We start from the raw sequence: 27,247 nt of genomic DNA, 5'->3' as shown, positions 1-27,247 counted from the left end.
TCAAACCATCAGAGTGCTGCTTTCATCCAAGCCACTTTTAGGCACTCAGAACAGTTTGCAACTAAGACACAGAGCAAGTTTACACTGTACCTACCAGATTTATAAAATATACCAAGGAGATGTTCAAACGTTGCAAGGCTGGGTTCTGCAATGTATAAAGACACTGAAGTCAGCCTGGTAAATGGAGGCAGGCAAAGCTTTACAACTGAACTCTAAAGTAACAGCAAAGAGACACTGCACAAGAAGTTATATATATTTTGTCTATTAATACCTGTGTATCTGCAAAAGATTTATTAATAGCAAAGGTTTCTCAGAGACTGAAAAATAAATTAATAAATAAAACTAACATGGCCCCAGAGATGACATTAAACATATTATTTTACCTCTTAAATCAGTGGAGTAAAAGAAGCCACATTTAGAACTTGTGTAGTTAATAGTCCATTTGACTATTCCTATCACACATGGACTCCTATGTTACACATTACAAACCACATTGCTACAGCATTATCAAACCACATTGCTACAGCATTAGTTCTTGTTTGCCTGCATTATTTTTACAAGTTAGTTTATAAGCAAACCAAGAGGCATTAAAACCTGAACTGCAGGAACTTCTATTGCAAAGATTTGAAAACTGTATGCTTTATTTCATATTACTTATATTATAGTAACATCTTACGGCCCCAGTTTAGATCAGAGCCCAGGCACTGTACGAACACATAGTAAGAGAAAATTCTTGCCTTGAAAAGCTTAGAATCTAACTAATAATTATGGATAACTGCATTATATAGATGTAATGCAAATCTCCCCTAATTTGTTTGTTTACAAATGACATTTACCTGAACCAGCATGAGGCTTGATCCTGTAGTCTTTACAAGCCCCAAACTCTCATGGGCTTCAAAGATTGCAGAATTGGGGCCGATGGTTTTAAACATGCAAAGCAGTATTCCTGGCACATGTCACAGAGTTTTAAACTCTCAGAACCTTGTCTTTCTTTGGTCAAGCCTATGATGTATTAATCATTTGTATAGTACTTTACAATTTAGAATTAAGACTGGAATGGGACTCATGAGAGTCAGGTTCAATTCCAGGCTCTGGCACTGATTTGCCAGGTTACTTCACCTCTGTGCCTCAGTTTCCCCCCCATCTGTAAGATGAAGATAATTACACTGACCATCTTTGTAAAGCACTTTGAGATCTCTGGAGGAAAAGCTTTATGTAAGAGACAGGTATAACTAAATTATGCCCTGCCTTAAAACTCCTCTGGCCATCACCCTAAAGTTTGCTATTTTGGAAGTACCATTGGGAATATCCAATAGAGTCTAGGGCTCTCTCTTACCTATGTTAAGTGCTTTCATTTCCCTCAGTATCTTTAGGGAGATACCCTTTCCCATACCACCACATTTCCTCAGGGTCTTCAAAACAGCATTAAAAGTTAACAGATTTGGTTGCACCTTCTGTTGAACCATGTGATTCAGCAAGTCCTATACCAAGAAAAAAAAAAGAAGAAATAAAACCACACCGCTTTGCGTTTTACTCATGACAATTCAGCACTTCTATAGAATTTCAGGTGTTTCTCCTGTCTTTATATTGCCAGTGGATGATTCCTCCCAAAACTGTACATTTACTAATGCATTATCTAGTCTTGGTTTAGATTTCCCAAATTATGGGGCTGCAATAAGTTTTCCTGGGTGACTATTCCACTCTTATGTTATCCCAAATAATTTAATCTCCCTCCATGGTTTTTATTCCTTTCATATATTTGTAGACAAAATTCAGTGCAGAACTTTGTTTAGAATGCTTGCTCACGTTCCATCTTAATTCCACACCCATTCCACTGATTCATGTGTTCTTTAGGCTATTTCCCAAAGGACACATGAATCCCTCTCAAAACAAAAGAAGGATTAATTTTTTGGCGCCACTGTTCTACAAAAATTAGTATTAAACTGGAGTACTTTCTTTGCAAGCACTAATTATATTAGCACTTCATTAGAAAGCTTTTATTTTTAGTATTATTCAAAACACACTTTCATTTACTCCAAACAAAACCAGCCTCCAGCCTCTTCCGTCCCTCATCCCTTTCTCCTTACTTCAACAAGTTCCCATCTTTCAATGTAGTTTTCCTTCACTTCTGGGACTGCTAAAATTAGGGCATTGAAGGTGTACACATCAGCTGGAAGATTTAAGAAAATTAATTTCACAATGAGCAGTTGTATTTTACTAACAAGTACATCTTTATATGGGAGTTTATCGCTTATTGCTAACATGGCTCAGTGTTAGGCAAAGTTTTCATGTGAACTTGTTTCCAGGCAGCCAACCACATGTTGGTCACACTGGAAAAAAAGCAGAGTTCACATTCAGCTCCCATGATCTAGCTGAGGTCTGTACCCCTGCGCCAATCATCATTGCCATGGAAGAAGAGATAGCCAAACAAAATTAGAATATTTTACAACTTTCCAGAAGAATGGATTTTACGTAACAGAAGATGGTGCATTACATACCAATCTGTCAACTATTAGAGAAAAACAGGAGACAGAAAGACACTCACCGGTGTGCCTGTCATTCAGCAAGTCTGTGTACATATCATGAGCCCTCACGGAAGCCCCATGCTGAGAGAAGATAAAAATGTTTTAGAGATACTGACATAGTAAACCGGAAACGAGCAAAACAAAAACTGATATCCTCTGGAGATAACTGTACCTTCACCATTCCTCTGATCATTGTGCAATAGGAGTGTGCATTTCTCTCTGGCATTAGGTTAAATATCCTTTCGGCATTGTTGTTCTCCCTAAACTCAATAAAGAGTACAACATTAGACAGGAAGTCTAGGAGAAAGAATAAGTAGTTTATGAAATTTTTGAGTTAGAGTTTTCCACGAAGAATATCCTCAGGAAAAGAATCGAACATATTACATCTATAGTTTGCTGTATTCTACAGAAGAGTAGGGGTGTTACTTCTGGGATCCAGGAAAAATTCTAAATTTGGATAATTCTATTTTACCTAACAAAACTTTTCTGGCAGCATCAACTGGAGATGGTATTATTCTTCACTTCTTGTCATCCATCGTGTCCCATACAGAGGTGACAAACATGGTTTCTATTTGTAATTCAACTTCTAAAGCTTTAAAATCACTTTGTCTAGGGATATTTTTAGGGTGACCAATGCCATGGCTACTGAGCATAAGAACATAAGAATGGCCATGCTGCAGAGGTGGGCAAACTACGGCCAGGGGCCGCATCCGGCCCTCCAGACATTTTAATCTGGCCTTCGCGCTCCCGCCAGGAAGTGGGGTCTGGGGCTTGTCCCGCTCTGGTGCTCCAGCCAGGGAGTGGGGTTAGGGTCTTACCCCACTCCGCACGGCTCCCAGAAGCAGCGGCATGTCTCCCCTCCGGCTCCTACATGTAGGGGCAGCCAGAGGGCTCTGCACACTGCCCCCACCTCAAGCGCTGCCCCCGCAGCTCCCATTGGCTGGGAACCGCAGCCAGTGGGAGCTGCAGGGGCAGCGTCTGCACACAGGGAAGTGCGCAGAACCACCTGGCCACGCCTCTGCATAGGAGCCGGGGGAGGGGGGGCATGCCGCTGTTTCTGGGAGCTGCTTGAGATAAGTGCTACCCGGAGCCTGCCCCCCCGACCCCCTCCAGAGCCCCAACCCCCCTACCTCAGCCCTGATCCCCCTCCTGCCCTCTGAACCCCTCAGTCCCAGCCCGGAGCACCCTCCTGCTTCCCCAACTCCTCATTCCCAGCCCCACCCCAGAGCCCACACCCCCAGCCGGAGCCCTCACACCCTCCTGCACCTTCAATTTTGTGAGCATACAGAGCCTGCCATATAATTTCCATACCCAGATGTGGCGCTTGGGCCAAAGAGTTTGCCCACCCTGCCATACTAGGTCAGACCAATGGGTCCTTCTAGCCCAATATCCAGTCTGACAGTGGTCAGTTCCAGGTACTTCAAAAGAAATGAACAGAACAGGGAAATTTGGAGCGATCCATCCTCTGTTATCCAGTCCCAGCTTCTGGCTGTTGGAGGATTAGGGACACCCCAGGGCATGAAGTTGCAACTCTAACTATCTTAGCTTACAGCCATTGATGGACCTATCCTCCATGAACTTATCTAATTCTTTTCTGAACCCAGTTATACTGTTGGTTGATTGTGTGAAGAACTACTTCCTTTTGTTTGTTTTAAACCTCTGCCTATTAATTTAATTGGGTGACCCGAAGTTCTTGTGTTATGTGAAAAGGTAAGTAATACTTCCCTATTCACTTTCTCCATACCACTCATAATTGTATAGACCTCTATCATACCCCCCTGCCGCGAGTCATCTCTTTTCTAAGTTGAACAGACCCAGTCTTTTTAATCTCTCCCTATATGGAAGCTGTTCCATACCCCAAGCATTTGTGTTGCCCTTCTCTGCCCCTTTTCCGATTCTAATATATCTTTTTTTGAGGTGACGCAATCAGAGATGCATGCTGTATTCAAGATGAGGGCATACCACGGCATTGTGCAGTGGCATGATGATATATTTTCTATTTTATTATCTATCCCTTTCCTAATAGTTCCTAACATTCTATAAGTTTCTTTGACTGCTGCTGCACATTAAACAGATGTTTTTAAGAGAATTACCCACAATGACACCAAGATATCTTTCTTGAGTGGTAACAGCTAGTTTAGACCCCATCATTTTGTATGTATTGTTGGGATTAAGTTTTCCAATTAGCATCACTTTGCATTTATCAGTACTGAATTTCATCTGCCATTTTCTTGCCCAGTCACCCAGTTTAGTGAGATTCATTTGTAACTCTTCGCAGTCTGCTTTGGATGTAACCATCTTGACTAATTTTGTCTCATCTCCAAACTTTGCCATCTCACTGTTTCATAAATGATCTGGAAAAGGGGTAATATTGAACCACATAGGGCCCAATGCAGATCCTTGGGGGATCCCACTATTTACCCCTTCCCATTGTGAAAACTGACTATTTATTCCTACCTTTGCTTCCTGTCCTTGAATCAGATACTGATCCATGAGAGGACCTTCCCTCATATCCCATGACTGTTTATTTAGCTTAAGAGCCTTTAGTGGGGGCCTTTTCAAAAGCTTTCTGAAAGTCCAAGTACACTATATCCACTGGATCATCCTTGTCCCCATGCTTGCTGACTCCTCAAAGAATTCTAATAGCCCTGGTCTACACTAGGAGTTGAGGTCAAATTTAGCAGCATTAAATTGATTTAGGGTATGTCTACACTACGGAATAAGGTCGAATTTATAGAAGTCGGTTTTTTAGAAATCGGTTTTATATATTCGAGTGTGTGTGTCCCCACAGAAGTGCATTAAGTGCATTAACTCGGCGGAGTGCTTCCACAGTACCGAGGCTAGAGTCGACTTCTGGAGCGTTGCACTGTGGGTAGCTATCCCACAGTTCCCGCAGTCTCCGCTGCCCATTGGAATTCTGGGTTGAGATCCCAATGCCTGATGGGGCTGAAACATTGTCGCGGGTGGTTCTGGGTACATATCGTCAGTCCCCCCCTTCCCTCCCTCCCTCCGTGAAAGCAAGGGCAGACAATTGTTTCGCGCCTTTTTTCCTGAGTTACCTGTGCGGACGCCATACCACCGCAAGCATGGAGCCCGCTCAGGTAACCGTCACCGTATGTCTCCTGGGTGCTGGCAGACGTGGCACGGCATTGCTACACAGTAGCAGCAACCCATTGCCTTGTGGCAGCAGACGGTACAATACGACTGGTAGCCGTCCTCGTCATGTCCGAGGTACTCCTGGTCGCCTGTGTGATCAGGAGCGCCTGGGCAGACATGGGCGCAGGGACTAAATTTTTAATGACTTGACCAGGTCATTTTTTTTAGTCCGGCAGTCAGTCCTATTGAACTGTCTTATGGTGAGCAGGCAGGCAATATGTCCTTCTGCACCGTCTGCTGCCAGCCAAAGATGTAAAAGATAGATGGAGTGGATCAAAACAAGAAATAGACCAGATTTGTTTGTACTCATTTGCCTCCTCCCCTGTCTAGGGGAATCATTCCTCTAGGTCACACTGCAGTCACTCACAGAGAAGGTGCAGCGAGGTAGATCTAGCCATGTATCAATCAGAGGCCAGGCTAACCTCCTTGTTCCAATAAGAACAATAACTTAGGTGCACCATTTCTTATTGGAACCCTCCGTGAAGTCAACCCTGTAAGCCGTGTCCTCAGTCGCCCCTCCCTGCGTCAGAGCAATGGCAAACAATCGTGCATCTGAGTTGAGAGTGCTGTCCAGAGCAGTCACAATGGAGCACTCTGATTGGGCTAAAACATTGTCGCGGGTGGTTCTGGGTACATATTGTCCGGCCCCCGTTCCCTCCCTCCCTCCGTGAAGGCAAGGGCAGACAATTGTTTCGCGCCTTTTTTCCTGAGTTACCTGTGCGGACGCCATACCACCGCAAGCATGGAGCCTGCTCAGGTAACCGTCACCATATGTCTCCTGGGTGCTGGCAGACGCGGTACGGCATTGCTACACAGTAGCAGCAACCCATTGCCTTCTGGCAGCAGACGGTACAGTACGACTGGTAGCCGTCCTCGTCATGTCCGAGGTGTTCCTGGTCGCCTCTGTGAGGTCGATCAGGAGCGCCTGGGCAGACATGGGCGCAGGGACTAAATTTTTAGTGACTTGACCAGGTCATTTTTTTTAGTCCGGCAGTCAGTCCTATTGAACCGTCTTATGGTGAGCAGGCAGGCAATATGGATTGCTAGCAGTCCTACTGCACCGTCTTCTGCCGAGCAGCCATGAGATTTGGATGGCATGCAGTCCTTCTGCACCGTCTGCTGCTAGCCAAAGATGTAAAAGATAGATGGAGTGGATCAAAACAAGAAATAGACCAGATTTGTTTTGTACTCATTTGCCTTCTCCCCTGTCTAGGGGACTCATTCCTCTAGGTCACACTGCAGTCACGCACAGAGAAGGTGCAGCAAGGTAGATCTAGCCATGTATCAATCAGAGGCCAGGCTAACCTCCTTGTTCCAATAAGAACAATAACTTAGGTGCACCATTTCTTATTGGAACCCTCCGTGAACTCTACCCTTGTAAGCCGTGTCCTCAGTCGCCCCTCCCTGCGTCAGAGCAACGGCAAACAATCGTGCATCTGAGTTGAGAGTGCTGTCCAGAGCAGCCCAATGGAGCACTCTGATTGGGCTAAAACATTGTCGCGGGTGGTTCTGGGTACATATTGTCCGGCCCCCGTTCCCTCTCTCCCTCCGTGAAGGCAAGGGCAGACAATTGTTTCGCGCCTTTTTTCCTGAGTTACCTGTGCGGACGCCATACCACCGCAAGCATGGAGCCCGCTCAGGTAACCGTCACCGTATGTCTCCTGGGTGCTGGCAGACGCGGTACGGCATTGCTACACAGTAGCAGCAACCCATTGCCTTCTGGCAGCAGACGGTGCAGTATGACTGGTAGCCGTCCTCGTCATGTCCGAGGTGCTCCTGGCCACGTCGGCTGGGAGCGCCTGGGCAGACATGGGCGCAGGGACTAAATTTTTGGTGACTTGACCAGGTCATTCTCTTTAGTCCTGCAGTCAGTCGTATTGAACCGTCTAATGGTGAGCAGGCAGGCAATACGGATTGCTAGCAGTCGTATTGTACCATCTTCTGCCGGGCAGGCAAGAGATGACGATGGCTAGCAATCGTATTGTACCATCTTCTGCCGGGCAGGCAAGAGATGACGATGGCTAGCAATCGTATTGTACCATCTTCTGCCGGGCAGGCAAGAGATGACGATGGCTAGCAATCGTATTGTACCATCTTCTGCCGGGCAGGCAAGAGATGACGATGGCTAGCAATCGTACTGTGCCATCTTCTGCCAAGCAGCCATGAGATGTGCATGGCTTGCAGTCCTTCTGCACCGTCTGCTGCCAGCCAAAGATGTAAAAGATAGATGGAGTGGATCAAAACAAGAAATAGACCAGATTTGTTTTGTACTCGTTTGCCTCCTGCCCTGTCTAGGGGACTCATTCCTCTAGGTCACACTGCAGTCACTCACAGAGAAGGTGCTGCGAGGTAGATCTAGCCATGTATCAATCAGAGGCCAGGCTAACCTCCTTGTTCCAATAAGAACAATAACTTAGGTGCACCATTTCTTATTGGAACCCTCCGTGAAGTCCTGCCTGAACTACTTCTTGATGTAAAGCCACCCCCTTTGTGGATTTTAGCCTCCTGAAGCCAACCCTGTAAGCCGTGTCGTCAGTCGCCCCTCCCTCCGTCAGAGCAACGGCAGACAATCATTCCGCGCCTTTTTTCTGTGCGGACGCCATACCAAGGCAAGCATGGAGTCCGCTCAGCTCACTTTGGCAATTAGGAGCACATTAAACACCACACGCATTATCCAGCAGTATATGCAGCACCAGAACCTGGCAAAGCGCTACCGGGCGAGGAGGCGACGTCAGCGCGGTCACGTGAGTGATCAGGACATGGACACAGATTTCTCTGAAAGCATGGGCCCTGCCAATGCATGCATAATGGTGCTAATGGGGCAGGTTCATGCTGTGGAATGCCGATTCTGGGCTCGGGAAACAAGCACGGACTGGTGGGACCGCATAGTGTTGCGGGTCTGGGACGATTCCCAGTGGCTGCGAAACTTTCGCATGCGTAAGGGCACTTTCATGGAACTTTGTGACTTGCTTTCCCCTGCCCTGAAGCGCATGAATACCAAGATGAGAGCAGCCCTCACAGTTGAGAAACGAGTGGCGATAGCCCTGTGGAAGCTTGCAACGCCAGACAGCTACCGGTCAGTTGGGAATCAATTTGGAGTGGGCAAATCTACTGTGGGGGCTGCTGTGATGCAAGTAGCCCACGCAATCAAAGATCTGCTGATATCAAGGGTAGTGACCTTGGGAAATGTGCAGGTCATAGTGGATGGCTTTGCTGCAATGGGATTCCCTAACTGTGGTGGGGCCATAGACGGAACCCATATCCCTATCTTGGCACCGGAGCACCAAGCCGGCGAGTACATAAACCGCAAGGGGTACTTTTCAATAGTGCTGCAAGCTCTGGTGGATCACAAGGGACGTTTCACCAACATCAACGTGGGATGGCCGGGAAAGGTACATGACGCTCGCATCTTCAGGAACTCTGGTCTGTTTCAAAAGCTGCAGGAAGGGACTTTATTCCCAGACCAGAAAATAACTGTTGGTGATGTTGAAATGCCTATATGTATCCTTGGGGACCCAGCCTACCCCTTAATGCCATGGCTCATGAAGCCGTATACAGGCAGCCTGGACAGCAGTCAGGAGCTGTTCAACTACAGGCTGAGCAAGTGCAGAATGGTGGTAGAATGTGCATTTGGACGTTTAAAGGCGCGCTGGCGCAGTTTACTGACTCGGTTAGACCTCAGCGAAACCAATATTCCCACTGTTATTACTGCTTGCTGTGTGCTCCACAATATCTGTGAGAGTAAGGGGGAGACGTTTATGGCGGGGTGGGAGGTTGAGGCAAATCGCCTGGCTGCTGGTTATGCGCAGCCAGACACCAGGGCGGTTAGAAGAGCACAGGAGGGTGCGGTACGCATCAGAGAGGCTTTGAAAACCAGTTTCATGACTGGCCAGGCTACGGTGTGAAAGTTCTGTTTGTTTCTCCTTGATGAAACCCCCCGCCCCTTGGTTCACTCTACTTCCTTGTAAGCTAACCACCCTCCCCTCCTCCCTTTGATCACCTCTTGCAGAGGCAATAAAGTCATTGTTGCTTCACATTCATGCATTCTTTATTCATTCATCACACAAATAGGGGGATGACTACCAAGGTAGCCCAGGAGGGGTGGTGGAGGAGGGAAGGAAAATGCCACACAGCACTTTAAAAGTTTACAACTTTAAAATTTATTGAATGACAGCCTTCTTTTTTTGGGGCAATCCTCTGTGGTGGAGTGGCTGGTTGGCCGGTGGCCCCCCCACCGCGTTCTTGGGCGTCTGGGTGTGGAGGCTATGGAACTTGGGGAGGAGGGCGGTTGGTTACACAGGGGCTGTAGTGGCAGTCTGTGCTCCAGCTGCCTTTGCTGCAGCTCAACCATACACTGGAGCATACTGGTTTGGTCCTCCAGCAGCCTCAGCATTGAATCCTGCCTCCTCTCATCACGCTGTCGCCACATTCGAGCTTCAGCCCTCTCTTCAGCCCGCCACTTACTCTCTTCAGCCCTCCACCTCTCCTCCTGGTCATTTTGTGCTTTCCTGCAGTCTGACATTATTTGCCTCCACGCATTCGTCTGTGCTCTGTCAGTGTGGGAGGACAGCATGAGCTCGGAGAACATTTCATCTCGAGTGCGTTTTTTTTTCTTTCTAATCTTCACTAGCCTCTGGGAAGGAGAAGATCCTGTGATCATTGAAACACATGCAGCTGGTGGAGAAAAGAAAAGGGACAGCGGTATTTAAAAAGACACATTTTATAGAACAATGGGTACACTCTTTCATGGTAAACCTTGCTGTTAACATTACATACATAGCACATGTGCTTTCGTTACAAGGTCGCATTTTGCCTCCCCCCACCGCGTGGCTACCCCCTCAACCCTCCCCCCTCCCTGTGGCTAACAGCGGGGAACATTTCTGTTCAGCCGCAGGCAAACAGCCCAGCAGGAATGGGCTCCTCTGAGTGTCCCCTGAAGAAAAGCACCCTATTTCAACCAGGTGACCATGGATTATATCTCACTCTCCTGAGGATAACACATGAACGGATGTTGCTTGAACGCCAGCAAACATACACTGCAATGCTTTGTTGTACAATGATTCCCGAGTACGTGTTACTGGCCTGGAGTGGTATAGTGTCCTACCATGAAGGACGCAATAAGTCTGCCCTCCCCAGAAACCTTTTGCAAAGGCTTTGGGAGTATATCCAGGAGAGCCGCGAATGCCAGGGCAGAGTAATCCTTTCACATGCTTGCTTTTAAACCATGTATAGTATTTTAAAAGGTACACTCACCGGAGGTCCCTTCTCCACCTGCTGGGTCCAGGAGGCAGCCTTGGGTGGGTTCAGGGGGTACTGGCTCCAGGTCCAGGGTGAGAAACAGTTCCTGGCTGTCGGGAAATCCGGTTTCTCCGCTTGCTTGCTGTGAGCTATCTACAACCTCCTCCTCATCATCATCTTCTTCGTCCCCAAAACCTGCTTCCGTATTGCCTCCATCTCCATTGAAGGAGTCAAACAACACGGCTGGGGTAGTGGTGGCTGAACCCCCTAAAATGGCATGCAGCTCATCATAGAAGCGGCATGTTTGGGGCTCTGACCCGGAGCGGCCGTTCGCCTCTCTGGTTTTCTGGTAGGCTTGCCTCAGCTCCTTCAGTTTCACGCGGCACTGCTTCGGGTCCCTGTTATGGCCTCTGTCCTTCATGCCCTGGGAGATTTTGACAAAGGTTTTGGCATTTCGAAAACTGGAACGGAGTTCTGATAGCACGGATTCCTCTCCCCATACAGCGATCAGATCCCGTACCTCCCGTTCGGTCCATGCTGGAGCTCTTTTGCGATTCTGAGACTCCATCATGGTCACTTCTGCTGATGAGCTCTGCATGGTCACCTGCAGCTTGCCACGCTGGCCAAACAGGAAATGAGATTCAAAAGTTCGCGGTTCTTTTCCTGTCTACCTGGCCAGTGCATCTGAGTTGAGAGTGCTGTCCAGAGCGGTCAAAATGGAGCACTCTGGGATAGCTCCCGGAGGCCAATACCGTCGAATTGTGTCCACAGTACCCCAAATTCGACCCGGCAAGGCCGATTTAAGCGCTAATCCGCTTGTCAGGGGTGGAGTAAGGAAATCGATTTTAAGAGCCCTTTAAGTCGAAATAAAGGGCTTCATCGTGTGGACGGGTGCAGGTTTACATCGATTTAATGCTGCTAAATTCGACCTAAAGTCCTAGTGTAGACCAGGGCTTAACCCTGCACCCGTCCACACGACGAAGCCCCCCCCCCCTTTTTTTTTTTGACTTAAAGGGCTCTTAAAATCGATTTCCTTACTCCACCCCCGACAAGGGGATTAGCGCTGAAATCAACCTGGCCGGGTCGAATTTGGGGTACTGTGGATGCAATTAAACAGTACTGGCCTCCAGGAGCTATCCCAGAGTGCTCCATTGTGACTGCTCTGGACAGCACTCTCAACTCAGATGCACTGGCCAGGTAGACAGGAAAAGGCCCGTGAACTTTTGAATTTCATTTCCTCTTTGGCCAGCGTGGCAAGCTGCAGGTGAGTGCAGAGGTCATCAGCACAGGGGACCATGATGGAGTCCCAGAATCGCAAAAGAGCTCCGAGTATGGACCGAACGGGAGGTACGGGATCTGATTGCTGTATGGGGAGAGGAATCCGAGCTATCAGAACTCCATTCCAGTTTTTGAAATGCCAAAACATTTGTCAAAATCTCCCAGTGCATGAAGGACAAAGGCCATACCAGGGACCCGAAGCAGTGCCGTGTGAAACTTAAGAAGCTGAGGCAAGCCTACCAGAAAACCAGAGAGGCAAATGGCGGCTCCAGGTCAGAGCCCCAAACATGCCGCTTCTATGACGAGCTGCATGCCATTTTAGGGGGTTCAGCCACCCTACCCCAGCCGTGTTGTTTGACTCCTTCAGTGGAGATGGAGGCAACACGGAAGCAGGTTTTGGGGACGAGGAAGATGATGAGGAGGAGGTTGTAGATAGCTCACAGCAAGCAAGCGGAGAAACTGGTTTTCCCAACAGACAGGAACTGTTTCTCACCCTGGACCTGGAGCCAGTACCCCTGAACCCACCCAAGGCTGCCTCCCGGACCCGCCAGGCAGAGAAGGGACCTCTGGCGAGTGTACCTTTTTAAATAGTTTACATGGTTTAAAAGCAGGCGTGTTTAATGATTAATTTGCCCTGGCATTCACGGCCAGTACAGTTACTGGAAAAGTCTGTTAACGTGTCTGGGGATGGAGCGGAAGTCCTCCAGGGACATCTCCATAAAGCTCTCCTGGATATATTCCCAAAGCCTTTGCAAAAGGTTTCTGGGGAGGGCAGCCTTATTCCATCCACCATGGTAGGACACTTTACCACACCAGGCCAGTAGTATGTAGTCGAGAATCACTGCAGAACAAAGCACTGCAGCATATGTTTGCTGGCGTTCAAACAACATCCGTTCTTTATCTCTCTGTGTTATCCTCAGGAGAGCGATATCATTCATGGTCACCTGGTTGAAATAGGGTGCTTTTCTTAAGGGGATATTCAGAGGTGCCAGTTCCTGCCGGGCTGTTTGCCTGAGGCTCAACAGAAATGCTCCCCGCTGTTAGCCACGGGGAGGGGTTAACCACGTGGTCGGGGGAGGCAAAATGCGACCTTGTAACGAAAGCACATGTGCTATGTATGTAATGTTAACAGCAAGGTTTACCGAGAAAGAGTGTACCCATTGTTCTATAAAATGTGTCTTTTTAAATACCACTGTCCCTTTTTTTTTCCTCCACCAGCTGCATGTGTTTCAAGGATCACAGGATCTTCTTCTTCCCAGAGGCTAGCGAAGATCAGAAGGCGAAAAAAACGCACTCACGATGAAATGTTCTCTGAGCTCATGCTGTCCTCCCACACTGACAGAGCACAGACGAATGCGTGGAGGCAGACAATGTCAGAGTGCAGGAAAGCACAAAATGACCGGGAAGAGAGATGGTGGGCTGAAGAGAGGGCTGAAGTTGATAGGTGGCAGCAGCGTAAAGAGAGGAGGCAGGATTCAATGCTGAGGCTGCTGGAGGACCAAACTCATATGCTCCAGTGTCTGGTTGAGCTGCAGCAAAGGCAGCAGGAGCACAGACTGCCGCCGCGACAGCCCCTGTGTAACCAACCGCCCTCCTCCCCAAGTTCCATAGTCTCCTCACCCAGATGCCCAAGTACGCGGTGGGGGGGGCCCCCCTCCGGCCACCCAGCCACTCCACCCCGGATGATTGCCCAAGCAACAGAAGGCTGGCATTCAATAAGTTTTAAACTTTTGAAGTGCTGTGTGGCCTTGTCCTTCTCTCCTCCACCACCCCTCCCGGGCTACCTTGGTAGTTATCCCCGTTTGTGTGATGAATTAATAAAGAATGCATGAATGTGAAGCAACAATGACTTTATTGCCTCTGCAAGTGGTGATCGAAGGGAGGAGGGGAGGGTGGTTAGCTTACAGGGAAGTAGAGTGAACCAAGGGGCGGGGGGTTTCATCAAGGAGAAATAAACAGAACTTTCACACCGTAGCCTGGCCAGTCACGAACTGGTTTTCAAAGCTTCTCTGATGCACACCGTGCCCTCCTGTGCTCTTCTAACCTCCCTGGTGTCTGGCTGCGCGTAACCAGTGGCCAGGCGATTTGCCTCAACCTCCCACCCCGCCATAAACGTCTCCCCCTTACTCTCACAGATATTGTGGAGTGCACAGCAAGCAATAATAACAGTGGGAATATTGGTTTCGCTGAGGTCTAACTGAGTCAGTAAACTGCGCCAGCGTGCTTTTAAAGTCCAAATGCACATTCTACTACCATTCTGCACTTGCTCAGCCTGTAGTTGAACAGCTCCTGACTACTGTCCAGGGTGCCTGTGTATGGCTTCTTGAGTCATGGCATTAAGGGGTAGGCTCGGTCCCCAAGGATAACTATAGGCATTTCAACATCACCAACAGTTATTTTCTGGTCTGGGAATAAAGTCCTTTCCTGCAGCTTTTGAAACAGACCAGAGTTCCTGAAGATGCGAGCGTCATGTACCTTTCCCGGCCATCCCACGTTGATGTTGGTAAAACATCCCTTGTGATCCACCAGTGTTTGCAGCACTATTGAAAAGTACCCCTTGCGGTTTATGTACTCGCCGGCTTGGTGCTCCGGTGCCAAGATAGGCATATGAGTTCTGTCTATGGCCCCACCATAGTTAGGGAATCCCATTGCAGCAAAGCCATCCACTATGACCTGCACATTTCCCAGGGTCACTACCCTTGATATCAGCAGATCTTTGATTGCATTGGCTACTTGCAGCACAGCAGCCCCCACAGTAGATTTGCCCACTCCAAATTGATTCCCGACTGACTGGTAGCTGTCTGGCGTTGCAAGCTTCCACTGGGCTATTGCCAGTCGCTTCTCAACTGTGAGGGCTGCTCTCATCTTGGTCTTGTGCCTCAGGGCAGGGGAAAGCAAGTCACAAAGTTCCATGAAAGTGCCTTTACGCATGCGAAAGTTTCGCAGCCACTGGGAATCGTCCCAGACCTGCGATGCTATGCGGTCCCACCAGTCTGTGCTTGTTTCCTGGGCCCAGAATCGGCGTTCTACTGCATGAACCTGCCCCTTTAGCACCATGATGCCTACATTGCCAGGGCCTGTGCTTTGAGAGAAGTCCGTGTCCATGTCCTCATCGCTCTCGTCACCGCGCTGATGTCGCCTACTCGCCCGGTTTCACTTTGCCACGTTCTGGTGCTGCATATACTGCTGGATAATGCACGTGGTGTTTAATGTGCTCCTAATTGCCAAAGTGATCTGAGCGGGCTCCATGCTTGCCGTGGTATGGCGTCTGCACAGAAAAAAGGCGCGGAACGATTGTCTACCGTTGCTCTGACGGAGGGAGGGGCAACTGACGACTTGGCTTACAGGGAATTAAAATCAACAAAGGGGGTGGCTTTACATCAAGGAGAAACAAAAACAACTGTCACACAGAGTGGGCCCCTCAAGGACTGAACTCAAAACCCTAGGTTTAGCAGGCCAATGCTCAACCCACTGAGCTATCCCTCCCCCCGGTATTTCAGGCAGGACTGAATCTCCATTAAACTTTTCACAGTGCTCCTGACAGACCTCACCAAAACGACTGTCGGCTGTTGATTTCACAGAGGGAGGGAGGGGGGAGCAAATGAATACAAAACCAATCTGGTGTATTTCTTGTTTTGATCCACTCCATCTGTCTTTTAGATCTTTGGCTGGCAGCAGACGGTGCAGTAGGACTGCTAGCCATCCTCATCTCCTGGCTGCTCGTCAGAAGATGGTGCAATAGGACTGCCGGCAGGACTAAAAAGAATGACCTGGTCGAGTCACTCCTATTTTAGTCCCTGCGCCTGTGTCTGCCCAGGCTCTCCTGACCGACCTTACCGAGGCGGCCAAGAGCACCTCGGACATGACGACGATGGTTATCAGACCTATTGCACTGTCTGCTGCCAAAAGGCAATGGGCTGCTTGCAGTACCGCGTCTGCTAGCACCCAGGAGACGTACGGTGACAGTGAGCTAAGCGGGCTCCATGCTTGCCATGGTATGGCGTCTGCACAGGTAACTCAGGAAAAAAGGCGCAAAACGATTGTCTGCCATTGCTTTCAAGGAGAGAGGGAAGGAGGGCCTGACGATATGTACCCAGAACCACCCGTGACAATGTTTTTGCCCCATTAGGCATTGGGATCTCAACCCAGAATTCCAATGGGCAGCGGAGACTGCGGGAACTGTGGGATAGGTACCCACAGTGCAACGCTCCGGAAGTTGACGCTAGCCTTGGTACTGTGGAAACACTCCGCTGAATTAATGCACTGAGAGCATTTTGTGTGGGGACACACACAATCAACTATATAAAAACGATTTCTAAAAAAACCGACTTCTATAAATTCAACCTAATTTCGTAGTGTAGACATACCCATAGATTGGCAAGGCATGATTTCTCTTTACAAAAGCCATGTTGACTCTTCCCAACATATCATGTTCATCTATGCGTCTGATAATTCTGTTCTTTACTATAGTTTCAAACAATTTGCCTGATATTGAAGTTAGGCGTATTGGCCTGCAATTGCCAGGATTGCCTCTGGAACATTTTTTTAAAAATAGACATGACACTAGCTACCTTCAAGTCATCTGGTACAGAGGCTGATTTAGGTGATAGATTACATACTACAGTTAGTAGTTCTCAAGTTCCTTCACAACTTTTGGTTGAATACCATCTGGTCCTGGTGACTTCTTACCATTTATCAATTTGTTCCAAAACCTTCTCTATTGACACCTCATTCTGGGAGAGTTCCTCAGATTTGTCATCTAAAAAGAATGGCTCATTTAGCTTCTCTGCAATGGCCTGGTCTTCCTTGAGTACTCCTTTAGCATCTTGATCATCCAGTGACCACACTGATTGTTTGGCAGGCTTCCTGCTTCTGATGTACTTAATTTTTTTGCTGTCAGATTTTGTGTCCTTAGTTAATTGTTCTTCAAGTTCTTTCTTAGCTTGCCTTATTCTACTTTTACACATGACTTGCCAGAGTTTATGCTCCTTTCTATTTTTCTCACTAGGATCTGACTTCCAGTTTTTCAAGGATGCCTTTCTGCCTCTAAATGCCTTTTTAATGTGCTATTTAGCCATGATGGCATTTTTATTGTCCCCTTACTGCTGTTTGTTTTTTTTTTTAAATTTTCTCCTGATGCTTCAGAAGTCTTCAGGATGACAGATGTAACATAATTCCACTCTGTTGGTTACTATTTGCTAGTCACATGTATGCTTGTCAGCCCACCCTCTCTCAAATGTTGCAGAATATAGACTGTGTATAAGATTTACAAACTTCTCCAACCATGTTAAGCCAGAGGTAAAAGGTCAAGCCATTCTTAAATCTCTTATTGGATCTTGATTACCACTCTAGAAAAAGTACAGTAAAACCTCAGAGTTACGAACACCACAGGAATGGCGGTTGTTCATAACTATGAAATATTCATAATTCTGAACAAAACTTTATGGTTGTTCTTTCAAAAATTTACAACTGAACACTGACTTAATACAGTTTTGAAACTTTACTATGGAGAAGAAAAATGCTGCTTTACCTTTACTTTTTAGTACTTAACATTTAACATAGTATTGTACTGTATTTCCTTTTTTATTTTCGTCTCTGCTGCTGTCTGATTGCATACTTCCAGTTCCAAATGAGGTGTGTAGTTGACTAGTCGGTTTGTAATGCTGGTGTTCATAACTCTGAGGTTCTACTGTATATTTTAAATACATCAACATATAGTATAAAGAGGTGTCAGCTGCAGATATGTTAATAGGTCTTTACAAACACAACAAAAAGAAACTGAAATCTTAGAACACCACAAGATTCACATCTAAAATTACATTTAATAAAACCCCAAGAGACTGCAGGAACACCTTCTATACATACCTCCACTTAGGGCCAGTGAAGTCTGAGGTCTTCCGTGAACGCCCCTTCCGTCGCCTCTGATCCAGAACTTCCTCCTGAAAAGATTTTTGCCACAAATATTTACAATGAGTAAAATATCAACCTTTTATTACAATTCTAGTAAGTGATAGCTAGAATTAAATAGGCTAAAGACAGCTCCAACTAAACAAGATTTATACACTGCAAAAGAAGTCAAGTGATTCCGTGTCTTCCCCCTAGTCACCAGTGGGGTCACACACAGTGTAGACATTGCTTGCGGGTGAAACCGTATTCCTTCACCCTGCCTCCCAATCTACATCAGACAAGTGAATATGAACTGTAAGTGAACTCATGTATGGAGCACAGAAAGAAGAGGAACATTAGACTCCTCTCACCATGTATAAATCACAATTGGTTTGTCTGCCTTGAGATGACAAGGAAGCCAGTTTGCATCACCTTGTTTGGTGCTTTTAAAAAAAAAAAAAAGGATTTTAATACAGATTTTCTCTCTCTCTCACACACACACGTACGTGTGTGTGTTTACAAGAGAAGTATGCGTGTTGGTCTCCCAAATCAAATGCATCAAGATGGGTTTCATTTATTAATGGGACACAATCAGGTCAGAAATGACATTTCTGTATGAAAGTGTTTGCTCCTGTCATTAATCGCTACCTCAAAATACAAAAAAAGTAAATATTAAATCAGAATCATTTCAATTACTTGCTTATTCCTGTTCACCCTGCAGAACCACATGCACCCTGTTGCCCACCCTGGGCATAGATTAGAAATGTTGTCCCCATTGCCCACTTCATCTAAAAGCAAAAGACACTTGTCTCCATGCTCTGTATGCTAACCAGGGTACAGGAAAGGAATTCAGCCAGTCAGAAATCTTTGAGTACGTGGGTGAGCGAAACAGGCAGTGAACTAGAACCAGAGTGGTGGAATTGGAGAGTAGGGAAGGAGGAAGATAGGGAGTGAGAGGGAACAGCATCAAGACACGCTCTCCTTTCCTTACCACAGGGCCAAGGAGAGAGCAGCAGCACTCATGTGGGATAAACAATTGCTTGTTCCTGGTCAACAGGTCTTGGCATCAGTCTCATCAATATGCTGGCTGCACATTAGGACCTTAGATGCCAGCCATGGCTGAAGCCTTACCAGCATGTCAGTGCTTTATCATGGTTCTTGGTACCCAATTCTCTGATCTGTGAAGGCAGAGATCCCAACCTGAGAAGTACACTAAGTCAACCCTTGCCACAGGCTAGGCCCTCTTTGTAGGATATCACTTTTTTTTTTTTTTTAAATTATAAAAACATGGCGGGCAGAAAAAAAAAATGTTATCCACCTTCACCACCACACAGATCAACAACAACTGTTTAAGCATGGTTCTTGCCAGCAAGGTTTCAGCTAAGTCTGGACAGCTTTTAAAAGTAGGCCACTTTGGTCAGTTCACAAGATTTGTAACTGCTCAGCACACTCATGCCTCTCCAGGCACACAAGGTGTGAGGATGTTCTTGCCATCACATGTGCTCTCCTACTATCTGAGCAGAAAGTTAACTAAACAGCCTCTTTACAGTTTTTGTACCTCTGATTCTTCCAGCTCCTCCTTTTGTTCAGACTGGTCTTCTCTATTAGGCTCTCTGTCTCCATAGAAACATAATAGATCCAGAAGACGGTTTGATGTCTCCAGAGATAAAGGGGTTCCTGCAAGCAATGAGGAAGCAGACTTATGAAGCATAAAGGATACATTGTTTATTCAACACTCATGAAATGGGGCTCTTCATTGACACCAAAACATGTCACAGCATGCAGAATTTCCAGAAAGCAACTTTATATGAACAAAGATGGGTTCAAAAGCAACACTCCCAGAATTACACATCCAGATTACACAGTCACTTCAGAATGGGGTGACCACAGAATAGCATTTTAGTACCCATAAAAAAATGTCTGTCTTCTTGGCTGTAACACTGATGCCACTGCTGGCTATCCAGAGCATGGACAAGAGGTAGAGCTTTGCTGACCAAGTATTGGCTGGTGTGGGGGTGACAGATAGTGGCCAACAGTGAAAGTGCTGCAATACCAGTATAACCCAACTAAAACACCATAAGCTTTCGGTAAGGGCTCCTGTGCTCTGCCCTGTCAAAAAAAGCTAGTGAGGGACAACGTGTTCTATGACAGCAAACCACCTTCCCCATCAAAAACACTAGTCTCAACAAGCTTTAAATTCATGTAATGGAATCCTCTCCTCTCCATTTCTTAGGGCAAGGCCTTCTCAGCTCCCATTACCTCATATTTCTTTTTAGCTCTTTATTCAAAAGGCCTTGCATTCCAGGGTCTTTCCTGCTTCTTGACAGACATATGGCCCAGATTAACTAGAGCGGTAAAAGAAAGAGCCTATCTTGGAACCTCCTCCCTCTTCACACCCTTATCTCCCGCTGCTGAGCTAGCAAAGTGTATCATTCGCGAGACTACTAAGAATGTCTCAGTGAACAAGTGATAGCAGATGAGAGCCCAAGATTTAAGAACCAGTTCTCAAGAATACAAATCAGTTCTGCAACTCTGTACATTAACATTAAACCAGCTTTACCCTACGCCTAGGTCTCCATACACATAAGCTGGCTGCCAAATTCAGTTCTGTAGCTCAAGGTGGTACCTGCTTGCAGGAGCTGATCAAACATGTCCACAGAAGCTTTTACTCTTCTAAGCTGGATACGTTCCTTAAGAGCTGCCTCACTCACTTCTTCAATCTGAGGTGTAAGGTTCTCTGGCATCAGGCACTAAAATTAAAGAGCACATAGGCTGAATGGATGCTCTACTCCTGGGGGAATTCTGTACCACTGTGTACGTGCAGAATTCACCCCCCCCCCCACAGATTTTTTTTTTTCCTGTAGAAAATACATTCCGCCAGAGAGGAGCTGCAGTTATGCCTCTTACCCACTAGGGGCTGCTGTGGCACCAGAACAGAGGGCAGCCACTCCCAGGCACAAGCAGTCAACGGAGGATGTGGGGGGAGAAGAGGCTGCGTTCCTCACAGTGCCCATCCCATGGAACCAGATGAGGAGGCGTGGGATATGGGGGGGGAGGATGGACAGTGAGGGGCACATGGGGGGGCACAAATACACATGGGGACAGGGGTAGGGAGGTGCAAGGACACATGGGGATGGAGGAAGGGGGGCGGGGGCTGAGTGAGGGTGCAGGACCACATGGGGATGGGGATAGGGATAGATGTGCTTGACTGAGAGAGGCTAGGGGTTAGCCAGGGTTTGCATGGAGAAGAATCCTCAACTCTCCCCACTCAAAACCACCAAATTAATTCCACATCTCCCCCACCCACACCCAACAACTTCCAGGTTCACTCTCTGTCTCCTTCCCAGCAATTACTTCCCTTCTCCCTCAGCTACTCCATTTCCTCTGACTCCCCCACGCCTTTGCACTTCTTCTGAGGGGTGTGGGAAATTAGATTCTGTATTGTAGTTTAAATGAATTACTACTCAAAGTTCTGTATTAATATGCCTAGTAAGGAATCTCTTTGTCAAAAAACATTTCCTGAATCTTTTTTGGTATCTGTATTGTTACCAATATACTTGCTGACAGGTATTTTGAAAGAAATTATGAAAATATTTGAAACTGGGATGATTATATTGTTATTTTGACAAATAAAATATTCATAATTTTAAAATACTGTGCGCAGAATTTAAATTTTTTGGTGCAGAATTCCCCCAAGAATAATGCTCGAACCATCTAATAGCCAGGACACCAACTGAAATGTATTACCCATCTTAAAAGCCATTATGGCTCCTATCTTCCCTGCCCCCCCAAAACGTAATAATAGAAGCGACTGTAGCACGAATCATTTTCTGGGGATTAGGGACTGCATTTCCTAACTGGACAGTCACTTACAAACTGGACCATCAACACTAAAATCATTAGAATTAAAATCAAACTTGAGACAAAAAAAAAAAAAAAAAAAAAATCACCTAGATCCATTCACTCCTTACTTCTGCCTGAAAAGCCTTGACTGACTTTAATCACAAATGTTATCTGAGCTCTTAAGAGTTGTTCCCCTTGGTAAACCCAAACTGATATGTAGCTTATGTAAACAAGAGAACACTCAGTTATTTAGTGGTAAGTCATAAGGTTTTGCCATTTTTAGACGAATTTTTGGGCCCAGTCCTATAATCCTTATGCAAACAGTCCTACTGCCCATATTGCTACATAGCAAAAGTAGAGATACCATGACCACAAGAGCAGAGAGTTTACCGGTATATGAGGCTCCGCAATGTCCTTCTCAAAGAATCGAGGGAATTCGTTAACAATGTACTTTGCAGCATTTTTCCCAGACTCCCTGGACAACGAAAATAAACGCTGTATAGGAAGGAAAGGGGATAAGTTTGTTTCTTTACAATACCTAGTCCTCTGGGGGTCAAGTATGTCATGCCTCCCCCAGAGCATGAACACTTCTTAGGGACAGGAGGACACTCCTTCGCTATCTCAGCTGCTAAGCTCCTCCGACCCCCATCTCACATTGACTACAGCAGCCTTGTCCTCTCTGACTTCACCTCTCCAATCTTCATTCTCAAATCACATCAGTCCCTATCCTAATTTTTATGGGATTCCAGTCACATCAAATTCAAGTTCCTGCGCTTCACTTTCAAGGTCTCATTTAATCTTGCTCCAATCTACGTTCCTTCTACTTGCCTTCTCTTATATTGCACTCCTTCCAATTCTGTCCCCTGCCCCACTCATGACTTTATGCCTTCTATCTGCTGCCCTCCATGCTTGAGATAAACCAGCTGCTGCTCTGCAAGTACCCTCTCTCTCTTTCAAAGCTTTCTTCCTCTCAACACTATTCTTTCCACACACTCCATTATAATATGGCTATTCTGTGTAAGACTGTAAGCTCTTACAAGTTGGGACAATTCGTTTCTTATGGTACATAGAGCTACATTTACAATTCCATACAGATGTTTTAGCTCACATTTTTATTTCAAAATTTTACTAAATTGCAAGTGTATACTGTGTTGCAAGCATCAGCTCTAGAGACAGTATTTAAACGGAGTAATCATTGCACATAAACACCATCTGTGCAAAGGTTTGTATTCTTCAACGAAAACTGCATACCAGCAAAGAGTCTGGCAGTGCAGGCCAGTGGATAAGGTATTAGACTGAAGAAACAGTAGCAGTTCTTAAAGTGGAAAGGGAGCAGGCAGCTAAGTGCCTAGAGCAGGGGTCTGAGCCTGCTTCGTGGTGTTGCCCCAAGCCTGCCCAGAAGAACCTTATAATCAATAGGAGACCATAAGTACTGAAGGAAAAAAATATTCTGAACACGTTTAACGACTGATCAGAAACTATTTTCTTTTTCAATTAAAAAAAACCCAAGCTGCCGACTTAATAACTGGGGGTAGAGTTCATCAAAGTTTCAAAATGGAATACTTACAGACTCAAAATAGTTTCTAGGGATAAGGTAGGGGTCATCTTGAAACATATAATGAGCAGCTGTAGGATCCTATAGAAAGGAAAAGGCAGAATTTAAAGTTCTAGACAGGTGTATTGTAGATATCTTATTTCATCTCTGAAATTAAGGGACTGTCAGCAGATCTAGTGCAATCACCTCTCTACCCCATTTTAAAGAGGAATATATTTATCTAGCAAAAAATTCACCAGTTTGAAATGTAGCCATGTGTTGGTTTGGGAATAAATGATTAACCAGTTTTTCAGAAGTACGTAATAGGTATACATACATTATTAATACAGTGATCACATTAGATGGGAACCTAAATAAGTAAGGTACGAAGAGCATCCTCCGAAGCAACAAGTGCCTTAACTGCCACAGAAATGAACGGGACCCAAGGGCTCTTAACACCTTGCATGATTGGGCTATTAATTCCAGGAATCATCAACAAACACTAACTTCTCTGGGACTCTCTGTTCCTGTGACTAACAGAATCTTGATTTAGAAGATTTCTGGTCTTTAGTCTATAATGCTTTTTCAGCAGGCTCATTTGGTACAGTCAGAGTGAAAACCAAGGGCCTGATTCTCTGCTACCAAGCACCTTGCATAATGAATGTAAAACTCTACCAAATCAGACGCTGGCATTTTAAAATATGCTTCGCACTCACGCTGCACTGATGAGAATGGCTGTACAATGTGCATGGCAACCGAGAATTAGGCTCTTATGGTCCACAGTGCATGTGCAATCTCTCCTCCATTCTTTAACAGTTCAACACTGGTCTGACAAATGATCTTAACATATTACTACAGAGAAACAGCTTCAGACAGGTTATTCATAGAAGACTCAAGGTGCTGAATGATGCAGCAAGTTTATGCTCAGATGGCAACTAGGATCCCATTTTTCACTTATGATTGTGGCAGGTATATAAAAGGTCATCAGAAGGCAAGTCTAGTGTATTAAAAAGCAGCACTACACAGTTCCACAGGATTGATTATAACCTAAGAAAGTACTTACCCTGTTTACTGTAGATGCAAGTGTTTGAAGAACTGCTAGTTTATCCCTAAATTTAAGAAACTTGCATTAATAGCGTGCAACAGGCTTTCAACATCAATTCATCCCATGTATTAACTTTTTGTCCTGTACTAGATGAATTGAGAGTCTCAAGGGATCAGGATTTTAAGAAAAATTGCACTGTCAAGTAAATGATGCTCTAAATATTCTAATCCTATTTAAAATACATCGTTTTCTCTTGGGACATGGAGGGAAGAAGGGGAATGAAAGCTTGACTGATGAAGTGGTGTTGAACCATTTAATTTAATACCCTATTATATATTTATTTAATTAGTATGAAATCATTGTAGCCAACACAGTTAAGACTTTATAAAAATGGTGTCTGTATATGTATTTTCATCCCCCCCATGCCAGGTGCACTAGTTGAGAGAGAACTGTGGGGAGAGGGGTAAGGGAGAGAATGTTATCTCTCAAAGCCTCAAATCACAGAAACCAATTCTTGCACTGACTGAGGACTGGATATAGTAACCTATGCTTGACTCTTGGGCTGATTGAAAGATATGTAGCTGACGGTGCCAAGAGCTACTCCTTTCTATAATGCTCCCAGGCCTTGCAAATTCAAGGATCCCAACTCAAATCCTTCACAAGTAGCATGCTGTACTGACATTCAATTGCTAAGCACACCCATCCATATTGGTTTGCCTCTAATATCTCACTTCTAGATCTGCAGTATAACTAGTAAGACTCACTCTGCACTCGAGTCAGCTCCCCTCCATGGATCAACTAGCAATGATAAGAATGGAGTGGGGTACACCCAATGCCATATCTTCAGCATCGCCTCCACAATAATCCATTCTCCAAGATTTTAGAAATACAAGCTTCCTCCTGCTTTTATTTTATCTACTCCAATTAGGCAAAAGTTTATTTTAGCTATATTGAAATATGCCTCAATATAGGCAACCTCCCAAAAGATCAGTAAATTTGGTTGGCTAGTAAACATGGTCTTTAAGTAAGAAAAAAACAAAAGTACTGAAACAGAGGTTTTTTAAAGTGGCTTACTGGAGACAGAGCCCTTCATTCAGTTTCCCCATTGACTTTCTCCCTCATACCACAATACACAAAACTGAGATTTCTTTACTGTTCACATACACAAAAGCGTAGAGGGACACATGTCAGAAAAACTCCGGGGGCCCCAACTCGGAGGGAGAAGAGAAAGAGATGGGATATTAACACTCACCAAGTTTTCTTTCTTGGAACAACAATTTCTTCTTCAGTAACTTCAATAAGAAATATTGATCATAATACTGTTAGAACACAAACATGAGACTGGCATTTCTTTAACTACAACCAAACTGTTGATTACTCTAAACTGTTAAAAGTCAAAAATAGCACTCCTGATATTTAAGATGGGCAATTCTGAACCTAATACGTTTTAAATTCCTCTTTAGGTGCCTTGTTTATTTTAACTACATAACAGAGTACATTTTGCAGAGCTGTAAAAATGAACTATATAATTAAGATACTGTACCTCCTGGGTCAGCTTCAGTCTTCTGAAGTGATGCAGTTCCTGAACAATGCCTACAGACACCAAACATGGCCATGAGGGTTTTGAGTATCAGCACACACATTAATGTGTATTGCAGAAATGGATTTTCAGAATTCTGGACTGCAAGCAACTAGACCATTAACAAATGCAGGTCAGTGGCAATCCTACACAGTATTGCCAACCTTGGGGTTTTATCACAAGCCTCGTGATATGTTGTTTTTCTTAAAGCCCCAGCTCCAGGAATCAGGTGATCACAAGAGAATCTCTAGCCAAGTTTCTAGAGCAGTGGTTCCCAAACTTGTTCCGCCACTTGTGCGGGGAAAGCCCCTGACGGGCCAGCCAGTTTGTTTACCGGCTGCGTCCGCAGGTTCGGCTGATCACGGCTCCCACTGGCCATGGTTCGCTGCTCCAGGCCAATGGGAGCTGCTGGAAGTGGTGCGGGCCGAGGGACGTACTGGCTGCCGCTTCCAGTGGCTCCTATTAGCCTGGAGCAGCGAACCATGGCCAGTGGGAGCCGCGATCGGCCGAACCTGCGGACGCGGCAGGTAAACAAACCGGCCGGCCCGCCGGGGCTTTCCCTGCACAAGCGGTGGAACAAGTTTGGGAACGACTGTTCTAGATAAAAGCTTGAAAATGTGAACTCTAAAGGTTCCAAAAACGGAAGGCAATTTAAAAAATAAATTCTCAGGATTTTGTCCCTCTCCTCCATGTTTTTGAATACTTGCACTACCTGCACAAACACAAAGCTTTGTGCTAGAAGCTGGAACTAGGCTGAATGCTTATATAGAATCATAGAAGATTAGGGTTGGAAGAGACCTCAGGAGGTCATCTAGTACAACCCCCTGCTCAAGGCAGGGCCAACACCAACTATAGATCAATACAGATTAGATCTGTTTCAAAGAGCTCACAGGATGTAGAGTGATTCAGAAATGAATGTACCGCACCTCTATGTACTGTGCAGCCTACAGATAGCTAGCCATTTTGCACTGAATTTGGATATGATTTGCTTTCTAGAGCACACAGAACATAAGAAAATGCCCTTTAACGCAATCCTCTCTTTTGTTCGCTTTGGTTTTCATGTCAATCTAACTTAAGAGTAATTTGTACTGAAATCTATTTGCTCCTATCAAATAAACAGGCTTAAACTTTGTATTAGACTGTGCCCCCAAACTTTGTTACAG

The 27,247-nt window shown here is 45.7% G+C and overlaps 2 protein-coding genes and 1 non-coding gene across 4 annotated transcripts in view; all 3 read right to left on the bottom strand.

The window, feature by feature from the left end:
• PTCD3 (pentatricopeptide repeat domain 3) overlaps nt 1-27,247 on the bottom strand; it is a 48,541-nt gene that overhangs the window by 20,387 nt on the left and 907 nt on the right. For both annotated transcript variants that reach the window (XR_012639377.1, XM_074951876.1), the window contains exons 2-14: nt 26,049-26,098; nt 25,758-25,797; nt 24,524-24,569; nt 23,494-23,562; nt 22,317-22,421; nt 20,710-20,833; nt 19,642-19,760; nt 18,063-18,136; nt 2,698-2,785; nt 2,546-2,606; nt 2,088-2,170; nt 1,337-1,481; nt 95-145 (exon numbers count right to left, since the gene is read on the bottom strand). Coding sequence is in view for 1 of the 2 variants with exons in the window: in XM_074951876.1 (XP_074807977.1) it covers nt 95-145; nt 1,337-1,481; nt 2,088-2,170; nt 2,546-2,606; nt 2,698-2,785; nt 18,063-18,136; nt 19,642-19,760; nt 20,710-20,833; nt 22,317-22,421; nt 23,494-23,562; nt 24,524-24,569; nt 25,758-25,797; nt 26,049-26,098 (1,055 nt within the window). In the remaining variant the exon portion in view is untranslated. The remainder of the gene's footprint in view (nt 1-94; nt 146-1,336; nt 1,482-2,087; nt 2,171-2,545; nt 2,607-2,697; nt 2,786-18,062; nt 18,137-19,641; nt 19,761-20,709; nt 20,834-22,316; nt 22,422-23,493; nt 23,563-24,523; nt 24,570-25,757; nt 25,798-26,048; nt 26,099-27,247) is intronic.
• On the bottom strand, nt 2,263-2,409 carry LOC141987030 (small nucleolar RNA SNORD94). Its single transcript, XR_012639426.1, has one exon. It is a non-coding gene; the product is annotated as a small nucleolar RNA SNORD94 (small nucleolar RNA).
• Nucleotides 9,835-11,727, bottom strand: LOC141986061 (uncharacterized). The gene is made up of 2 exons (XM_074950224.1): nt 10,935-11,727; nt 9,835-10,355 (listed from the first exon to the last, which is right to left on the bottom strand). The coding sequence occupies exons 1-2, from the start codon at nt 11,515-11,517 to the stop codon at nt 9,835-9,837; spliced, it is 1,104 nt and encodes a 367-aa protein (XP_074806325.1). The 5' UTR covers nt 11,518-11,727.

Source organism: Natator depressus, chromosome 4 (assembly GCF_965152275.1).
Source record: "Natator depressus isolate rNatDep1 chromosome 4, rNatDep2.hap1, whole genome shotgun sequence".
In the NCBI taxonomy this organism is placed as follows: Eukaryota; Metazoa; Chordata; order Testudines; family Cheloniidae; genus Natator; species Natator depressus.
This window is presented reverse-complemented; position numbering and strand designations above follow the sequence as displayed.